At 43.1% G+C, this 20,078-nt stretch overlaps 1 protein-coding gene across 1 annotated transcript in view; it reads right to left on the bottom strand.

The window, feature by feature from the left end:
* Positions 1–20,078, bottom strand: part of DIS3L2 (DIS3 like 3'-5' exoribonuclease 2) — a 179,267-nt gene that overhangs the window by 103,005 nt on the left and 56,184 nt on the right. Inside the window, exons 7-9 of the mRNA XM_021544264.2 lie at positions 18,678–18,912; positions 6,336–6,442; positions 4,923–5,170 (exon numbers count right to left, since the gene is read on the bottom strand). Of these exons, the coding sequence (XP_021399939.2) occupies positions 4,923–5,170; positions 6,336–6,442; positions 18,678–18,912 (590 nt within the window). The remainder of the gene's footprint in view (positions 1–4,922; positions 5,171–6,335; positions 6,443–18,677; positions 18,913–20,078) is intronic.

The following is a 20,078-nucleotide window of genomic DNA, read 5'->3' as shown; positions in this document are numbered from 1 at the left end:
CTCTGTTCCTGCAGCTGGGTCCCAGTCTAATCCTTATTTTAATGTAAATAAATGAGGCATCAGTTTTATCTCCCTCTCTCTCAGCAGTAACAATAAAACAGAGAAATCATCACTTCGTTTCCAATGTCTGGTGCAGAGCTGGGACTGAGCAAGGATGAGCCTGTTGGTCTACAGGCCCACCAGCACCGCCAAGGATAGACAAAACAAAACAGGAAAAGAGAGGACACATTGCCCTACCCAGCAGAAATGTCAAGAACTTGAGTCTTAGGTGCCCCTTCTCTTGGCAGGGCAGATCTGGGAAGTGCACCGAGAGGGCAGCTGGATATCTACAGGACAAGCCATGGAAAGCACCTCTGAATGCCAGAGTGCTTTCCAGCTGCTCTTGAAACTCATGTTCCTCTTGATCCGTTTACTGAAATTAGATTACGAACCATAAGGGGTTTACCCAGAGGTTTGATATAGGACTAATAATTTTTAATAGTAATTAACATTTGATTTACAGTGTTCCAGGGAACATTTCCCAAGTACCTTGAAATAAAAAGTGTATAACTGACTTTAATTGGGGCCATGTTACAGTCACACAGGCATGATGACTTGCATCAGAGCGAAATCTGACAGGACAGCATGTGATCAAAGGTAATGCATATAGGATCACCGATGGCCCCGGAGTAACAGCCAGGCTGCAAAATCCTTCCTGGGGCTCCACGGCCACCAAGGGCAGCAAGAATAGTTCAAGAGGCTTATAAACAACCAGGGGCAGCGGGCCCAGCAGTACTCAGACGTTCACTCCCAGGGAGTCACAGTGTCTGTGACACCCTGGGCTTGCGTGCGTCTCTTTTTTTTTTAAATGTCAAGAGGTAAAAAAAAGTTACAATGGCTACAGACGTAAACATTTCTTTTCTGTGACGCTGATGGGGGAGCATTACCTTGAATTCCTTGAATACCCTTGGATTGATGTCAGACATGGTGGTAGTGTGCACTGAGTGGAACATGCCATGGCTGGGGCAGAACAGAATATTTCTCCAAATCAGCCATAGTTGCAAGATTGCTGAACTGCTCCAAGGTGCCCACACACCAGAGTCTAACCTGCCATGGATGTGCGCCCGGGGCAGAGCCACCCTCAAGCTGCCATCTTCCCTCTCTGGGTGACACTCATCACATCTATTCAGCCACCCATCTCTAGGAACATCTGAGCACACTCAATTCCACTTCATCTCCACTGACTGGAACTGGCCTGTGCGTTCAAAGGTCACATGATGAGAACTCTCCAAAAAGACAAAGCAGGATTACATAAGGCTTGTTTCCTTTGAAAAGCCAGGCAGGCTCCCACGTTGGAGTGAATGACTTCCAATGACTCCTTGCTCAGTTTCTCCTGGAGCAGATTAGTCTGCAGTCATCCTGCATGGAGGGGTTCTTTCAGCAGCAGGAGAACATCCCACACATAAGCCACATGTCCTTAAGAAAGAAGCCCCACTGGGTGCTCCCACTGCCCAGGGCCTGGAGCTCACAGACACAGCTGCACAGGCTGGAGGAAGGCCACAGGTGCCAGTGGAGATGGTGAGAAGGCTGCAGGGCTGAGCATCAGAGGGACAGAGAGCTGTGCCATGGAGCCCCAGTGCTTGAGAGCATAGTCCAGCCCTGCTCCACATCACAGAGCTGCCAGGCCACGTCCCATCGGAGCGCAGGAGCAGCGTGGTGCTCCCAACACGGATGTCCTACAAGGTGGTTAGTTTGTGCCAAGGGAACAAAGCTTTATTGAGTGATACTTCCATCTGCAAGAAGGTGTTTTTTCAACAGAGCTACACTGCTCTGTTGAGAGGACTGGAACTTTTCTTAAGCCTTACAGTGAACTACCCATGGTATCTGGTTATTACCCCTCACACGAAATACACTTTTGAATTTAAAAAAAAAAAAAAAATAGAATAAAATGCCAGAGATGAAAAGAATTCCAGCCACTCAAGAGGCTTTGGAAACAGCAGCAAGTGAAATAACACCCTGCAAACATTTCATTTTATTGCAAAAGCTGAAACAAATCATGTCACCTTGACAGACCAATATCTAAGATTTTCAGCTAGAATGGCCACAAGCCCAATGGGACACAGAGGGTGTCAGTGATTCCATGCTTTTCCATTAGTTGTTTTTTTATATAGTCTCATGCATCATCACATTGTGAGACAAAAATTCCACCTTAACTATCTGCAAAAGTGCAGAGACATCTGAACTAATACTCCAAACAACCCTGGACTCCAACACTGAAAATAGTCCCCATAAAATAACGGTACATGGCAGAACTTGCAATATTTCTCTGGAAAAGGAGAATATTTTGGAGCTAATTTGCTTTACCTGTTACCTGAGGCAGGTACAGTTATACAGCATTTCGCTGCCAAAGTAAAGTCACTTTACATGCAGGAGGGAGCACAGCTGCTCCAACTCAGGGCACGGCCAGCATGACCTGGAGCCATCAGTTCCTGCTCACGCCCTCCCAGCACGGGTGACAGGGTGGCCTTTGGAGGGGACAGTGCCACGCTGGTCACCACCAGGTGGCAATCATGACACAGAAACGCACCCCCCTCCCCAAGGGGACCTCCGGGGACTCTCAGGTTGCCCCTGTGCAGGTGACCACCCTGGGTGACCAATGCCACCATCAAACTCTTGGCAGGGACACCTCACTTCTCCACCCACACATGATCACTGTGAAGACCAATCTGTTGTCATTAACTGTGCTTGGAAACCTGGCAATGAATTTCCCAATGGAAAAGGAAAACTGAGGAAGGTGCATAACCAGTCTGGGAGAGTTCAGCTGCAGGATGGAGCGTACCTAGAAACACCCAAGGCATCCAGGGAACATGACTGCCAACTCTGGAGGGAGTTTCCCTTGTCACACTTCCAGCTGACAGTGCAGGGCAATGACCAACAAGCTCTCTGTCCAGACACCTTCAAAACCATGGTGGTGGTGCCAAAGGCGTATCAGGAACTTTATGGGCAGAAGTAAGGGGTGCACAAAAAAGTTCACAAAACATAGCATGTAAACAGCTGCAGACCATCTGCTCTTCTCTCTTTCAGAGGGGCCATGACCAGCAACACAACTTATTATAAAGAAGGCAACATGCCTTATAAATGAGCCCAAAAGCAAACAGAATCCTTTGGGACCTCCAAGAGGTTTCCTTGTCTTTCAGTGTTTAAACAAGCATTATTTATGGCTAAAAACAAAAGGGGTCACCAAGGTTTTATGCTCCCATCTCCACAAGGCACTTACTGAAGTGCAACCAGCTCCCAGAGGAAACGACTATGTATGAATACAATCATGGACATTTTCTTTCCTGACAACACCCTTTACATCTTGGAAACAATCAAACCAGACAGATGAGCATATCCAATATTATCAGAAGTACAGACTAAAGACAAACACATTAACAAATAAAAAATATATTAGCCCATCCTCCTAATTTCCCCTGTTTCTGCTGAAAGGGGGGGGGTGTGCTCATGACAAGAAGCCAAGCAGTACAATCACCTTCCAGTCTTTTCTCAGTTGGAGTCAAAGAAGACAAAGCAAATGTCTGCCAATAAGAAACTTATTCTCAGTGAAGTTCACAGCACAGCCAGACCCTAGTTAAGTGGGGCTCAAAGGGAGGCCACTACAGTTCATGCACTGCAGTTTATCTAGGAAACACTGAGTGACTTCATGGCTCACGTGGCTCTCAAGGAGCACACATGAAACTTGCTATTTACTGGGCACACAAATCAGCAACAACTGATAAACTCTGTGAAATGGGGACTTGAGCTTAGTTTACTTTTAATGGGCTGATAGATCTGTGCCATCACATTTACTCTTAAAAAAGTTTTCTCTAAGTTTTAAGCTTTACCAGCAATTTGAGCTGAGGACTCCCCAACCTACAGTGCTGATACTGTACATCAGCTGTGCTACCCCATCAAAACTGCTTTGCAAGGGGAAGAGAAAACTGGACCTTTTGAACAACTCCCACTACTGCACATGCTTCAGATTACATCCAGATGCACCTGTAAAATCTGACCACAGTATGGCCACAGAGTTACCTACTCTGGATTATCAACTAAACCAGGACTACTAAGTATTCCCAAGATAACTGAATAGATTGACCAACATCCTCCATTTTTTACTGAGACCCATTCAATAGAAACAGTGTGGTCACTCCAGGTGGGAGTTTGGCACCCTGCAGCGGTTCCAAAGAAAAAAGTGAAACTGCTGAAAACCACTGTTTTCTTCATGGAGAGGCAAAATAAACTTGCAATCTGGATCCAGCTCAGCATAGGCCATTTGTGTAGTAGTGGCTTAAAATTTCCTTCTTCACAGCACTGCCAGCAATTTGAACTCTGGACAGTGATGACTTTACAGTGCCTGATGAAACACAGAGTGCAACACCCTTCTCACATGCTTCAGGAGGGAATGAATCTTCTCTTGATTTCTACTATTCCTCCTTGAACCAATGCAACTTTAAAACACAAAAATCTGTGACTTCTTTCTAATTTTTACCAGCAAAGGCGTAAAAACTAAAGATGAGCCTGACAGCCACAGATCTTCCCCTGGCAGAAGGGAAATGTCTGCACACTGTGTACTACTCTTCCATACAGGGAGGAAAGACAGGAAGGCTGCCAGCACCCCATGGTGCTTGTGCTGGTCAGGCTGAGCACGTGTGTTCCCCCTAGACCATGCACTCATCAATGCTGTGATGCACCAGCACTGAAGCAAGGACTCGAAGAATATTTATGAGATTAACTAGTGATGAGCTGTCCTTCATCCCAACATAATTTATCCAACAGAGGGACACAAGACAAGCAGCTTGTTAACAGATTTCTGTCTCTCCAGTTTGTAACAAATTAAGTTAAAACAAAAATTCCAGCTAGAAATCTCAGTCATATCTACGCTTCTGACGGCAGCCACATACCCTGATGCAAAGTTGCTGTCTTCTTTCCAGTCCACAATGCGACAGATGAAGAGCATCTGTGAATAGGCCTCAGGCTTGGCCACGAAGTCTGGAGGGCAATCAGCCAAGGGCACATAGACCCTGGGCACTCTGTGGTCCATAGGTGAGAACATGGCACACCTCTTGAAGAGTTCACTGTTTCTGTCAGCCAGAAGTTTGATGAAACCTGTAGCTGCTCGAGAATGCTTCTTTTCCAAAATATAGACCACCTGGGAGAGGCAACAGTTTCTATAATTAATATAGCAGAGTAAGGATACCCAAAGGCTCAGAAGAGTATCTGGAAAAGTCACAAGGTCTATATCTTGTTTTCCCTGTATGTGTATATGTGTGTGTGCATTTTTTAACCGAGTACCTATTTACAATTTATTTTCTTGCCATCTTGCTCATAGCTATAGAAGAGCTAAGTGCTTTCCAAGTTCTCTACAGCAATTTTCTTGATTACAGGACAAAACCAGACAAGAAGCAGATGCTTCCAAATGCAGGGAATTAGCCACAAAATACAAGCAACTCCTGTAAAATCTTTCATTTGTATTCTCGGCCTGTGATTTCAACAGTCAGCACAGAACAGGCCAGTCCAAAAATGGTGCCGCTGGCAGAGCCAATGCTAACCACAGGAAAGGATGTGCTGTTGGGAATTTGGCAGTTCTCTCCTTCTGTCTGTGCTTTCTGAAGTTAGGGGTTATTTTACCTTTATACAAGATGGCTTTGAAAAGAATAATAAATTACAATATCACTAAATAATTGTTCCAGAGAGGTGTTCATCCAGGCTATATTTTTGTAGACCATAATAAATCACTGGATAACAGAAACATTATAGCCGATTTCCTAAGCTTATACAGAAGAGTCCTTCCAGAAGGTTTCAGGAGCTGCACCTCTGCACAATTCTGAGAGCTGGAATTGCCACACTGGATGAGACCAGAGCAGCCCAGCCAACAACAGGACCAGAATCAGAGGCTGCAAGGGAAAGCACAAGACGTGGAAGAGACCTGACCCAGTCTGACCCAGCAGCTCTTTTCAGGTCTCTTAACATTCAGAGATTGACTCAAATCTTGAATCAACAGTACTAGCAGCCTTTCCAAAGTCTGTAAGAATTAATTCTGACAACTTTGGATATCCTGACACTCATATTAGTATCCAATCTTTTTCCTGAATCTTGCTAAGTAATTTTGCATGACAAACAAAGGGAATTTAACCTAGGAAAATTGGTAAAAATAACAAGTCACTTGATTTTTATCAGATCAGACAATTATTCTCTCTGAAATGGAGAATGAGACTCAAAGATCAACAGATAGAGGCTACAGGGAGGCCAAGGGCTGGTCTCCTTCAGCCTTTGGGAGCACACATGTGCTTACTTGCCACTCTCCATGGATTTACCTTGGCTGTCCTTTGAAGAAACTCATCTGGGAGGAGCCTGGCATCATTGACCTTGGGTCCATCATCTTGCTCTGTTCTCTTCACACCAGTGACCCCAGCAGCCTTCCCTGCATCAAACATACAGGACAGTTACTGTAGCACATTTCCATGACAACTTTGTCTTGGGCCTTTGCTATTAAGTACAATACAATATGCACATAGTAGACTTATTTGAAAGGAAAAAGATCTCTCAGGTGTTAGAATTGCCAAGCATGAAGTAATTATTATTTCTCTGGACTACAACAGACAGCAGATACATGTTCACTTACCATGCAGATGTACAGAAAAGCAACAAAAATCAAAATAAGTCCCAACTTTGTAAGTAGGACTATATCAGTCATAACAGACATAGTAGTAGAAAACAAGTTCTGCTTATTAAATACTACGGGCTAAGAATTTTGTGACATTTCTTAGTTGAAGTCATTAATGTTACATAAACAGTCCGTTCCTACATATATTCATTTAATATTTGATTTCCTTTAAAAACATTATGCAGGGCTATTAAAATGTGTTTAGCTTTGAAACTGAAATCATATCTACTAAGCTGACCCTCTTCAGCCGTGGACCAGGCTTATGAAAAGCCTTATAGAAGTAATGACTACATATGACCAAGAGCTTTCTTCCCTTGAGATCTCTGGACTAGATACTGATAATATTAAAATCAAGTGTCAACTAATTTTTAGTTTGAAATTTTCAAATATTCAGGTATGTGAGTTTGGGAACATCTGCTACAGGTGGCTGGCATTTAATGTTTACAAACATCCAAAGTGATCTTTGCCATGGAGGAGGCTGGGACTGGGCTGCTCTCGAGCTGCATCTCTGCTGAGAGCTTCTGGTTACTGCTCTGCTGGAATTTTTGGGAGGGAAGCATCCACGTGCTCTCTTCTGGAGGGCTCAAGGGAGATGGCTGACTTTTTCCATTTGTATGGTAATCACATTCATCTTGAGCACATGTGCTAAAATCAGGCCTAGAGTGTTCAAAAGAAATCTTGCTTTCCTAAAGAGAGATGATGGCACTGACTGCAAGTTTCAAGGGACGCAGCTGTCACTCCTTCCCTTAGAACACACAAGATAAAGCAACGTTTTGCTGAAGTCTGTGTTGCAGGAGGCCAGCAGCACTCACCCATGAGAGAGAGCCTCCAGAAGCTCTGCAGTGACACGCAGACCCTGTCCCCAAGTGATGCCATCTGTCCCACAGAGCCCCGGACGGCTGCTGGTGACAGGAGGGATGGAGGGTGGTCGCAGTGGAGCAGCACCAGTGTCAGGGTTGGTGCTTGGGAGGGGGGGCAGTGGGACAGCAGCTTCCCAGGGGTTTGGCTGTGCCCCACCATCACCAGGGCATGGTCACAGATGGTTCTGCCCCCACAGAGGGCCTGCACTGCCTCCAGGCAATGTTACCCCAGCAGTCGCTTGACAATGACGGCTCTGCTCTAATGGCAAACTCTGGTCCTCATATGCTGCTAATTATCCTCAGCTTTGCCTTCTGATATGCTCTTCCTCTCCCCAGAGATCTTCTTCTAAGTGACTTTGCTTTTGTTTTATCTTCATTGACTTGCTAGCAGTGCTGAGAGGAGAATGAACAGGTATTCAGGGGTTTAAATAAAAATCTACTTTTCTTACAAAATCTCCAATAATAGAAGCAGCAAAACCATTTCTGATTTACTTCTACTGAAATGAACTCAGACTTGCCAAAACCAGCATTACTACAGGATAAAGCTGCCCAGAGTTTCATGGTGACAAACAAGGTAGGGGAAAAAATAGCTTGCATAATTATAAGCAGTTAAAAAGTGGGGAATACCACTTTCTTGCTTGATTGCTTACCTCCTTTAAGGTTTCTGCCAGCTAAAGGTCATACCAGGCAATCATTTAGCAAAGAATGAAAGCCAGGAGCCATTTTGTTTTCTTATAAATTTTCAAGCAATCAGTTTATGGTGTGTCAGTCATAAAGGCAGCCTGGGCAAAGAACAAAATGATCTGGAACAAAGGAAAACTGGATGGGGTAGAGGACAAGGAGAAGCTGGGAGCCTTCCAAAGGCCATGCCTCCAGGCACACCTGCCACAAGCCCTGGGCTTTACTGGACTGAACTCGCCCCAAGGAACAGCACATACTGGTGGGAAGAGAAACCAGAACTAAACATGTTTTGGAAAAAGCAAGAGCTGCGTTCACTGCTTTCCCAGCGTAGCAGAACAGCAGCAGTGACTCAAGGCTCAGCAGGCAAGAATGAAAAAAGCACCCAGAGTCACGTGAGGAACATGTCCTTGTTAGCACTGCCTTTTTTCCACCTATCCTTCCAATGACCATCTCTCCCAAAAGTCACTTAGAAATTTTCACTGAAGCAGTTTTCTCTGTTAAAAAGAAGCCAGCAGGGATGTCCTGGGGAAGTAACACATACACACATGCAAAGACACAGGAGCACCAGGATGCAGCTGTCACATGGAGAACAGCAAATGGGTGGCCAGGCCCACCTGAGCCTGGGTTGGGACTCTGCCCCCTCTTCCTGCTGAAGATAAGCCCCAGGTGAACCCAGGACAGATATCAGAAAGCACCCAAACTCCCACCATGGCGGATGATAGAACTTGCCTTTTCCTTCATGGCCAGCATCAACTGGGGGCCTTTGGCTGGCTGGAGAGTGTCTTCTTCCGTGGTCTCTCCAATTTCATCATCCCTCCCAAAAAATCCTGGTATTATGAGAGACTCCAGCAGGCAGTCTGGGATCTACAACTACTCCATCAACAGGAAAAGGAAGCTAATCCCAGCCATCTACTTCTTCTTACCCCTCTTTTTTAACCAACTTCAGTATCTCAAATACCATCACACACATTTACTAAGGGCAAATGCTCCTGAAACAAAGGACAGGGAAGAAGAGAGGAACTCTCTACTCCTGGAGCCAAGAGATGTAGACTTCCCTACAGCTTGTAGCTGCACCTTTTGAAGTCAAAATTCTGTTGGTATCAGGGCTACATCTACTGCTCAGGGGTCTACAGCAGCAAAGCATCAGCCATGAGGAATCCCTGTGACAAAACCTTCAGCTCAGAAGGGACAACTACCCAAATCCAATATCCACCTGGCTCAGTTGTCCAATTATTGCACAGGAATCTCAGTCTCAGCAGCAATAATCTGCCACAGAGTATAATACCTGAGTTCCCTGCATACATCTCTGACAGTCCCTCTCCTTCACTACACATCCTCCTCCCCTTCAGTGGAGCTGAGCCCAGAGGAGCTGCAACAGGGCCCCACTAGAGACTGGTAGTCTAGAAGATCTCAGCTGGGAGATAGAAACATCACCCACAACAGGGCAGAGGCACGGAGGCAATCCAAAAGGAGGGATGACTTGTGAGAGGAGCAGGATTTTGTGCTGGGAAGGTGGGAAGAAACTCCTTCCATTATGCCAAACTAAAAATGAATTATTCTGACCCCTTTACTGCAGTGGTTATCCAATGACCATTCAGTATTTCCACCCTAGGCAAAGACATGTTTTCTGAGAAAGATTTACTATGTTAGCTTGGGCAGTACTTCACAAGCTTATCTTACAGTGAAAACACACTTCAGCAACCAGGATCCAGTGAAACTGCATTATAATCTCAGTGTTTTCCTTTCAGCGATTATCTGACAAACCAAAACTGTAATAGTCTTACTTAAAAAAAATTAGGCACTAGACACAAAAAGCAACTCAAATTAGTTATGTTATTACCAATGAACAGGTCCAAGACACTTGGAATTTGCCTCCCTCTGTAAGAGATCAGTTTAGGCAGCTTCAATACACACTTAGATTTGCCTGACAGGCATTCCTAGGTCAAACGTTACTTTTTTTTAAAGCCACCCAAATTTCCTTTTACAAATCAATTACCATCACATAAAAAGGTGGCCAAAGTGGACCAAAAATCATCAGACTAGAATTCTAATCACTTATGACAGATCCAAAATCATTTTCACTAGGTTTGCATTGGTCACTGTGGAAATTTGCAATTCTGTCCAAAATGAATACAATTAAAGATGCAATATCCACTTGCAAACGAAAATATATCATAGTTTCAGATCTCAAACACAACTTACTGAAAAAAAACAAAAATCTCCCTCCCTGAATGGAAAAAGCCAAGTTTTTTAAGAAAATAGTTCAATGTTTGCTACTTCAGCTAGAAAAAATGTCCTTGAGCAGCTGGGTTACTCTACATGGGAGTATTTAAGAATCCCATCAGAAAATACTGTTCTTCAGCTCAGTGCTCAGATACCAGCAGAGCTGTAAACCTTTCAGTGGCAAAGCCAGCTACTTACTAATGAAGCAACAGCACTCAGGTTCTCTGATGTCTGCTTCAATGGGCAGTTTTCAGGATATTATGCTTTAGTACTAAATACCTGAGTGGTGTAAACCTGACCAATTTATTATAAATATCTCCAGGACTGCGTGTCACATGCACAAAGGATGCGTTTTTGCAATTCTGTTTATATCAGCACATAACAGACACTAGGAAATTATACTCCCTTCAATCCAAAAGTGATACATACATACCCAGAGATTTGCTCTGGGCTACAGTATTCTGCTACAATCTTAATTTTTAGGGATATCAGGAAGGAAATGTTCCTGTTTAGAAGAAAGTACAAGGATTCTTCATATTCTGGAACTGATGGTTTCTTGGTACGGAATAGTTTTTTTCTTCAGAACACAAACCTACCAAAAGGTAGGGAAGAAGGAAAGTCTGTTTCACTTGGTACAGGTACTATCCAAAACTGGTACCTATTTTAAACACCCTATAAGTAGGGTCACCTAGCAAAGTATCACAGAAAAAGCAGTGCTTTGTATTTATACCTCCCCACCCAGAGCTTTCCACCTGTGATGGAGGAAAGACAGATATTTCACTGCGACAAGACTGTTAAGCCAACAGCCTTGGAATTTAACACATGCTGCCTGTCCAAAATCAGCCTAACAGCTCCCATGTGCAATGAAAGAGGGCTCTGCAGTAAGAAGCAAACCAGCTCCAAACCATGCAGCACTCCTGAGTTGTCTCATCGCAGAGCTGTGTCTAATGAACAGGACTAACCTCCTCAGAGATGTTTATTTTTGAATACTCATTTCAGCAAACTCACCCTGCCACAGCTGTTCATGTCTTAACACCTGAGCACACACACCTGCCTGCCCAAGGGCACACTGAAGAGAGGACTGGGAGACTCAGATGATTAGCATCAAGATTTTTGGAGATGCACAGGCAGGAGGAGACCCTCAGAGAGGGAGAGGAAAGGCTTAATAACAGATGTGTAGAGCACAGACAAGCATCTGCAGTATCAGAGCAAAGGCAATGTGAAAAGGTGAGTACAGCTGTCTCCCTCAGACATGCAAGGCAGCCAAGCATGTAATTATTTACTTATATTTAGCCATCTCCACAAGGAGGGATGGAGGAGATGGCAGAAAGATGGGACAAGAGTGTCACTTTTCCACAGAACCCTCCAAGTCTGATCCACAGCAAAGACCAACATAATTTTGGGAAGCTGCCTTCTAGCCCAGCAGATCAGATCATAGCTGTCCTAATAGCCACATACCATTACTACAACCACAGCACGGCCACACAGACCTCCTGGTCCTCTCATGTCCTTGAGAAGCACTCAGTCAGCAGAAGGGTTGGAAGCCTTATTGCAAGAGAACTAAACCTACAAAAAAATCAGGTGGTGCTGCAGCCTACAGAAATACAGTTCTATTACATTAGTAACAAGCAAAATCAAAATGTTACAAAAATAATTCCATTGAGTATTTTGCCTATTTACTTAATGTTCTTCCTTCCTGCAGGTGCATTTGTTCCTAAAGTCTGTGTGTCCAGTATTACTATTCCATGGAAAATATGTTAGCTGAATGAATCCTAATCTGCTCCATCCTGGAAATCTTGCTGCTAACAATGACCATACTCTGTTTATCTCCACACCCACCATTCACTTTCAGTATCATGCCCTCTCATTTACTTGACCTAAACTTGTAACTCAAAGGAGAAACATAGGTGACCCCAGGAACATATGGTAATATGCCGAACTTAATCTAATTCCTGTTACCTAATTGCCTAAGTAATTTATTTTTTCCAGTACTTAAGAAGTCATTTGGGGGTCAAGATAGCTTACTGGGGAAGAACAGTGTAAGGAACTTTCCCAACATTAACTTCCATTGCAGGCTTCAGCTTTACAGCAAAAGAATAACTGGAGCTTTTTCAGCCCATAGCATTTAATCAGTGCAACCATAAAGCCCAATTTGTTCAATACCAGTAGAACACTTTTCTTCAGTTGCTATATCATTTATTCTGCTAGAAATGTATGTTGTCATTTAAGAAAAGTGATAGCAACAACCAGAAGAGCCAGATCCAGAGACCCACAAACATGAACTTAGGATAAACTGCCTAAGTTTATACAGAGCTGTCTCGAAGAGCTGAAACTGCTCCAGCTTCTCTGCTGGCTTTCCAGGCTTCAGCAGAGTGAAACTGATCCGATTTTTGACAGTTCCACCTCAAGGATTTCTATTAAAAGCCGTGTAACTGAGAAGATTTCCTGGTGAGCTTTCGCTCTGCTGCGGCCTAGAAATTTTAAGAGCTATGCAGTGGAGATGATCCATCTCCAGAAAGCTGCAGGCTAGGAAAGAACTGTGAAGCTCCTTAAAAGCACTCAGAGTGAACAGGAGCCTCAGGAGAGGAGGGAGAACACTTGTTCTTTCCAGCAGCCAGTGAAGCTGGGGGACTCCAAATATGCCAGACTTCATGGCTGCTAAACTGAAAGGGTGAGCCTGAGCAGAGCAAAGGTTCAGCACATAATCCAGATTTTTGTCACCATCATTTCATCTACCAGACTTGGCCAAGGAGAGGAATAGCAGTAACTCTCTGAACTCTGCCTGGTCCAATACAAGACACTGGTAACTGCAGGACCCCAGGTGCCAGAGGAAGGCATACAAAGCAAGTAGGCACCTTGTCAAGCCTAAAAGGAGAGAGAGGACACAAAAGCACTAGAGGGGACATGGAAGTGCATGAGAAGTGCAGAAGTGCAAAACAGAGGCTAAACTCTACATTATAAATACATTTTTCTATTTTGCTAGAAAGATCCAAAAACCCTTCTAAGCACTGACTCTAGAACATCACCTGGAGAAAAGAAAGGCTTCATGTATTACACAACCATACAGTGAACTTACCAAACATCACCATTTCAGTTAAGTCAAGCAATCCTGAAATACTCAAAATACAGCCTCCAGTCAGCAGTAGTGTGGACACCAAGCAATTTTAGGTCATAACTTCTGACCTTACAAGGCCTACTAGAGACTGACAGTCACATTTGACTTGACAGAGATCTCCACCTGGTGAATACTGAACAGGCAGGGAAACACGAGCAAATTCTGCAGCAGCTTCTAAATTCTGTTGACCCTACCCATTATCTATTGGTTACTCAGTTCATGTGAGCTCACTCTGCCTGTAAATGAGCTATTTCTGTTCAAGCTTCATTATGTCAAGGCAATGAGCAAGCTTCAGACATTCACATATCCAAGCTCTGATTTGCAGCAGGGTAGGTGTAAGTGGAAATCCTGAACAAACACAACTCTCTGATTGCTGCCAGGGCAGCCAGTCCACCAGCTTGATGACTTCCACCCCCGTGGGAAGCAGGATATTTTGTGTATCTGGTGGAGTAAGATCTCCCGTGAGAAGAGTTGAAAAAAGCTGAGCAAACGAGTTTGACAAGGATCACTTTTGGCATAGTGACACTGTTTTACAAACTTTTATTTGAATATCATTTTGCTAAAGAAGGGCTGAGGCACTTTTATGGGAACGGCTGCCATTCTCATGAGTGCAAGTAGCCACTACTGTTCAATTGCTGATGTTTCTTTATCAGAGAAATCTGATTCCAATATTTAACAAGAGACAGCTCACATTTGTAGAAACTCATGTGACTCACAGTCTGTGTAGGGATACAGTATCATAAACCCTTCTGTACAGAACATTTTGCACTTTTCCCAGGTTGAGAGATACAGAGTTTCCATTTTTTATTACATATTGAAATGGAATATAAAGAAAATCCTTCTACTGCAGTGAAAAGTCACAAAAGTAATGTATTCTAGGTTAGCAGTAAGTGATAAAAGTTACATGACCTGTGTTGCAGTGGTCAATGTGAATGAGGATTAAGAACTACAGACTTTGCAAAGGCCATTGTGACTGGTGAATGAGTTCTGTGGACAGAAGTAACACAGGGTAAGCTGAGGTCTCAGGGTACAACACAGAGGACTTGCATGTCAGTACCAAGCACTACAGAGAAATAATTTTTTCTGTGTACATACTGGTGATTCAGACTACTGCCAGGATGCTATTGCCTTTTCTCTGCCCACTTTTCAATAGGGCACAGAAATCCCAGAAAGGGTTTGAAGGACATTACTAAGGAAGCTGGGAAACTTTATTCAGGGTGTTCAATCTTACTGTCTTTTTAAGGGGAAAGAAAAAAAAAAAAAAAAAAAAAGGCAGAAAGTTTGTTCAGCATATAGATATTTACACTTTGGAAATACAGCTGAAAATCCAAGAGAAAAAGATATTTTCAATTTTGCAAGATCAAATACCAAGGCTTAACATTCAGACAATTTAACTGTGGAACAGGACAATATCTGTCTTTGTGTAAAACCAGGTGTTGGAGAGGAGAATGGCTGTCACTTCCTCAACTAAAGGCTTTTCGAAGATGATCTTTAACCCCAACTCTTGGTAAGAAAAGTCCAGATAAGTGGAGTAAACTCATTTGATCAGGACATCTTCTGGCAGAGTGACACCAATTATGAATTTCTATTTAAACATCCTTGAGCAAAGTAAGACTGGTCCCACTTTTATGAGCACAAGAAAGTATATGGGCTGAGAATTAGGCTGAACACAATGGTCTTTCACTTCCATGGACCTCCCTCTTGCTTACCCCATCCCTTCTGGGGACTCAGCAATAGAAAGGCAGGAAGCACAGCTCTCACAACAGCAGCACTTAGTGAAGACAGATCCAACATCTGAGTTTAAGGCTGCAGACTTGTGCATAATAACAATTTCTACCAATTTGCCCTAAACCCCACAGAGGCACAGGAAATCCAAGTACAATGACTCCAGGGAAATTCAGTCCCTCAAATCTAGGCCATAATCAGTGTTCACAATGTTTCATGCTTCAGAGCTTCTGACAGCAAGGGCCAACCCCAAAATTCTTTGCCCCAGCATGTAACTAGAGATGGAGAGGGTGACTGTGCTCTGAAGAGGAACAGAGCCATGAGAAAGGATGGGACACAGGCCAAGGAAGAAAAGACATCAAAACAGTCTGCACTCCCAGAGTGCTCTTATTGGAACGACAAGTCTACTTTCATTCTTCATGGTTCATTCTGACCATGGGCATCAGGACAAATGAGCCAGCAGAGCTATTGTGCAATGCTACTCCTACATTAGAAGGACAAAAGGCATCTTGCAATTGAGAGCAGAAAACTGCAGGGCTTGTGTTCATGAACAAAGATTCGAGCACAGTGTCAACCTGGCTCTGGGTTTTCTGTAAGTAAAATGTCCTTTTGATTCCATTACAGTCGTTACGAATATTTTTCACCTCCATAATCTTGTAGGTTTTTTATTTTGTTTGAATTTTGGGTAGGTCTTATTTATATATATATATATATATAGATATAGATATAGATATAGATATATGGATCTTTTTATAAATATACACATACACACATATATGTAAGCAAATACATACATTAAGTGCACCTGAGAACATGATAGACTGTTTCTCAATTTTGTTTCATTAATATACTATCTTTGATAGAATCTTTGGCCAGTTTGAAAATGACCTTCAAAAAACCCTTCCAAAAAAGGAAGCAAGCCCATCACAAGTGTTCATTTAAGACTTGTGCTGGCCACAGAGAATTCCTCCTGCTCTGTTCTGTGTGTAAGGCCATGCAAAGCAATGTTCCCAGGGAAAGTGTGTAAAGTGGATCAGGAAGAAACTGCCCATGAATCCCAACATCCACCTCTCTGTTTCACTGCAGTAGCTGCTCCCAACAGAAGGGATGTCACGTGAAAGAAAAGGCTCACATGCAGGAAGTTCAGCTGGCAGCAGCAGCCAAGCAGCTCTCCCAGGAGAGGCCCAGGTTACCCAGGCCCATGTTATCTGCACCCTCCACAGCCCAACCCTCCAGTGCTCTCTGCCTCTGGTACCAGCACCACCTGCCAGCGGATGGCCTTAGGAAGTGCAACTGATTTCACCCTCTGAAGTTCAGTCCTGCCTTGAAAAAGTGCAGGTTTAGTGCTTTTAAAAAAGCCTGTCAAGGCTGAATTTGTCACAATTTTTTTTCTTTTTTTCACGACAGTTATCAGTGATGCTAGAATAACTATAGTTGTTTTCCAGGCAAGACTGAAAATCTGGATAAGTGATGATATGAGAAATTGTATGAAGGACAGGAAACAAGCCAAAGCAATCATCAACTACTCAAAAACACCTTCAGAAAAATCAGCATCGTAAACTTTATATGTATAAAAAAGGGATGGTATTAAAAAGCAGAGAAAGAAGAAAGTAGGGAGAACTCCATATGGGTTATATGGCCAAAGAATCTGAAGCAAATATTAAGAAGAGGTGATAGCAAAACACAAACTCAGCAGAAATCTAACTGGCACATCCACACCAGCCACAAAGCTTGTTAAGGATCAACATGGAAAGACCTTGAAAACAAAAGAAAACAGCTGGCTTAGGCAACTGCAGTGGAAAAGTTGGACTTCAACTGTGCAGACAATAAGCTGATCTCACATTTGTCCTACAAATATTCTCCAAAGACAGAATCAAATGGCAAAACCCACTCAGATGGCACAGATTTTGATAGATGACATGATAACTTCCAACACAGGTCACTCTAGAGAATCTCAAGGAACTAAGATGAACCAAAAAAAAAAAAAAAACCTCTCATCAACTCTTTAAAGAACAGTCACACAACTAAAGTAAAATACTGGCTCAAGCCTGTATTTATTTTAGATTCTAGTATCAAACTAGAATGTACTTCTACAATGTTTAGTTTGGCACTGCTATCAGAAGCAACAAAGATGCAACAGACACAAGATGTGACTCAGGAGAATTGTTGAGTCAAAGCAGCCCAGTGGTGTGCAGCTGCAATAGACTGCAAAACATCTGAGGTTAAAAACCACCTGTGTACAACATCCACAGACAAGATGAGTAACTCCCAAATCAACCTGTATCCTGGAAAGGAATAGAACAAGATATGAGTTGGTTCACCTGCCTTGGCAGTGGAATCAACAGTGGAGATACTGAGAAGGAAATAACATCACAAACTGGTAAGGTGGCAGGTCCATTCATGAGGTGAAACCGATGCTTTGTCATAAAAATGACAACACTTCAATTCAAATATTATTTCCTTTTTTATTAACAGATGGGTATGAAAAAGGGAATTCTACCAACAGTACAGGCAGGGGTCTGTGCATCTTCAAATATCTCAGGAAAACATGAGTATTAAATAGGACAACTTTATAACCACCAAGATTTGTCAGAGTCCAACAACTACTTGGTCCTGAGTTACTGACGCCTTTTCTGGACAACTGGGGCAAGCAACAGGAACACACCAGAATTTCTGCCCTGGCAAACCTTTCATGAGCAGCTGAAGGCACACGTTAAATGTGCCAATTGTCAGAATCCTTTCAACACACAGCTCTTCAGGAAGGGATTTAATACTAGAAAGGACATGCAAAGAGCTGTATAAGCGTTAGTTTTGGGACAAGGTAGCCTATTTTATTTTGCCCTAAGCAACACTTGATGCCTTGGATGGAATTCAGATTCAGAATAAAATAGGTTTGCCTTCAAAACAGATCACATAATTGGCTTTAGGTTTTAGTGCAATTTTCTTTTTAAACAGACTAAATCTTTAAGTTGCTCATAACTCAACTGTTTGAAAACAGCAACAAACTTAACTGCCCCCAAGGAAATATATTTTTATCCCCAAACGAGACACATAGATTGGCCAAGCCAAGCTGCAAGGAAGGAAACCGCTACAGCAGCATCTTGAATTGAATAGCAACCAGCAGTCCCCAGACAGCCCCAAGAACTGCAAATCTAAAGGTGTGACTTCTGTTTCGCAGATTTACTTTGCATCAATCAAAGCTATATGAACTCCAGCCATTAATATCCATTCAAAACCATGAAGACAGTTTAGCAAAAAGGGATAGAAGTGATAAGGCATTAAGCTTTTATGCCTGTATTTTATATCTCGCAGCAAAGTGAGGCAACCAAGTAACACTTCAATGGTTTGCTCAAATAAAGGCCTAAAATCAGCAATCTGATCTACTCACCCTTTTCAGCAGTATCCAGGGAAAGTTTCTTAATATCATCAGTCAACATATCCTGCAAGTGGTCTTGTCCATGCTCTGCATCATTATCATCAAACTGAGCTTCTATAATGACATCCGGACTTTGAGCATCGCCTTTCGCTGTCTCTTGTGGAACGCAAGTCCCCAACATGTCCTCGGGGACATCTGATTCATGTGTGACTTCTGTTTCTTTGTCACTACCATCTGGCTTTATTACCTGGAGGAGCAGGGGATAAAAAAAACAGAGGCAAGCTAAATCACTGGACTGAAGAAAGAAAACATTATCTTTCCTTTTTCATTTGCATCCCCAAGGAGCTGACAATGAATTGTGGGTGGCTGGTGGCACACTGCAATTGCTGTGTAATTAGCCACAGATATTGCACAATCAAAAGAGGTACCTCAGTAGGATAAAGACTGGAACAGCATAGCTTTTGCAATACCTCAATTGTGGCAATAATGTATCCAAAGTGTATCTAGAGCATAACCATACAGTTCCTGCCAAGCCTCTAATCATCTCTGCAGAAGTCAGGAGTAAACACAGGCAGGGAGGAGGATACACTACAATTTAATAGGTTGCTTAGGCCATTGTTCACCAAGATATACTAATCACCCTGGGACGTCCCAAAACTTAAGCAGTTCCAGTGAATGCTGGGATCATGTCAAAGCTCCTCCACACAATTTGGAACAGACTGAAAAAGCAGAAATTAGAGAACATGGTGCCCTGTGACCTGTGGAAGAATTGGACTGTGGCAGGTTGGTAATGTGCCAAGCTTTACATTTATTTTAGGATGTGTTTTTATTGTTAAGGACACTCAGTTATTGCCATTATTTATACAAATCTCCAATTCAAATTACACAGCTCCCAGTGAAGCAGACACTGGGCCTGGATGGCACCCCTCATTGCAAGTGACAGGGGCAGAAAGTGCTCCAGCTCTGGATATAATGACCAAAGTGGTTAATACCTTGGACACACAAGGCTTTACCAGCACCCTTCATGCAACCAACAGTGAGCTGCAAACACCTACACAGCTGGAGAACCTAGATCCAGGTTTCAGTTTCCAAAATGTTTATGTTTCACTCAAACTACAGTGCTTCAGAGTGAGATGAAAATCAGTACAGATTAAGAAATAACATACTAAACACTAAAATCACAAAGATACTGGGTGACTCCATTCCAATGCCCTCCCGGTGACTGAGCTCCCCTCCAGCTGGTGCTGGTGTTTGCCAGGCACGTAATTCCCCAGAGATGCTCCTCCAAGGTCCCCAAGTCCTCAGCATCATAACCCAGTACATGACAGCAGCAATTGATGCCACCAGCAAGGCAAGTAAAGGGCCCTTAAAATGCAATAAAACAAGAGAAACAATTTTTTGGCAACATACTTT

Source organism: Lonchura striata, chromosome 10 (assembly GCF_046129695.1).
Source record: "Lonchura striata isolate bLonStr1 chromosome 10, bLonStr1.mat, whole genome shotgun sequence".
NCBI classification, from domain to species: domain Eukaryota; kingdom Metazoa; phylum Chordata; class Aves; order Passeriformes; family Estrildidae; genus Lonchura; species Lonchura striata.
This window is presented reverse-complemented; position numbering and strand designations above follow the sequence as displayed.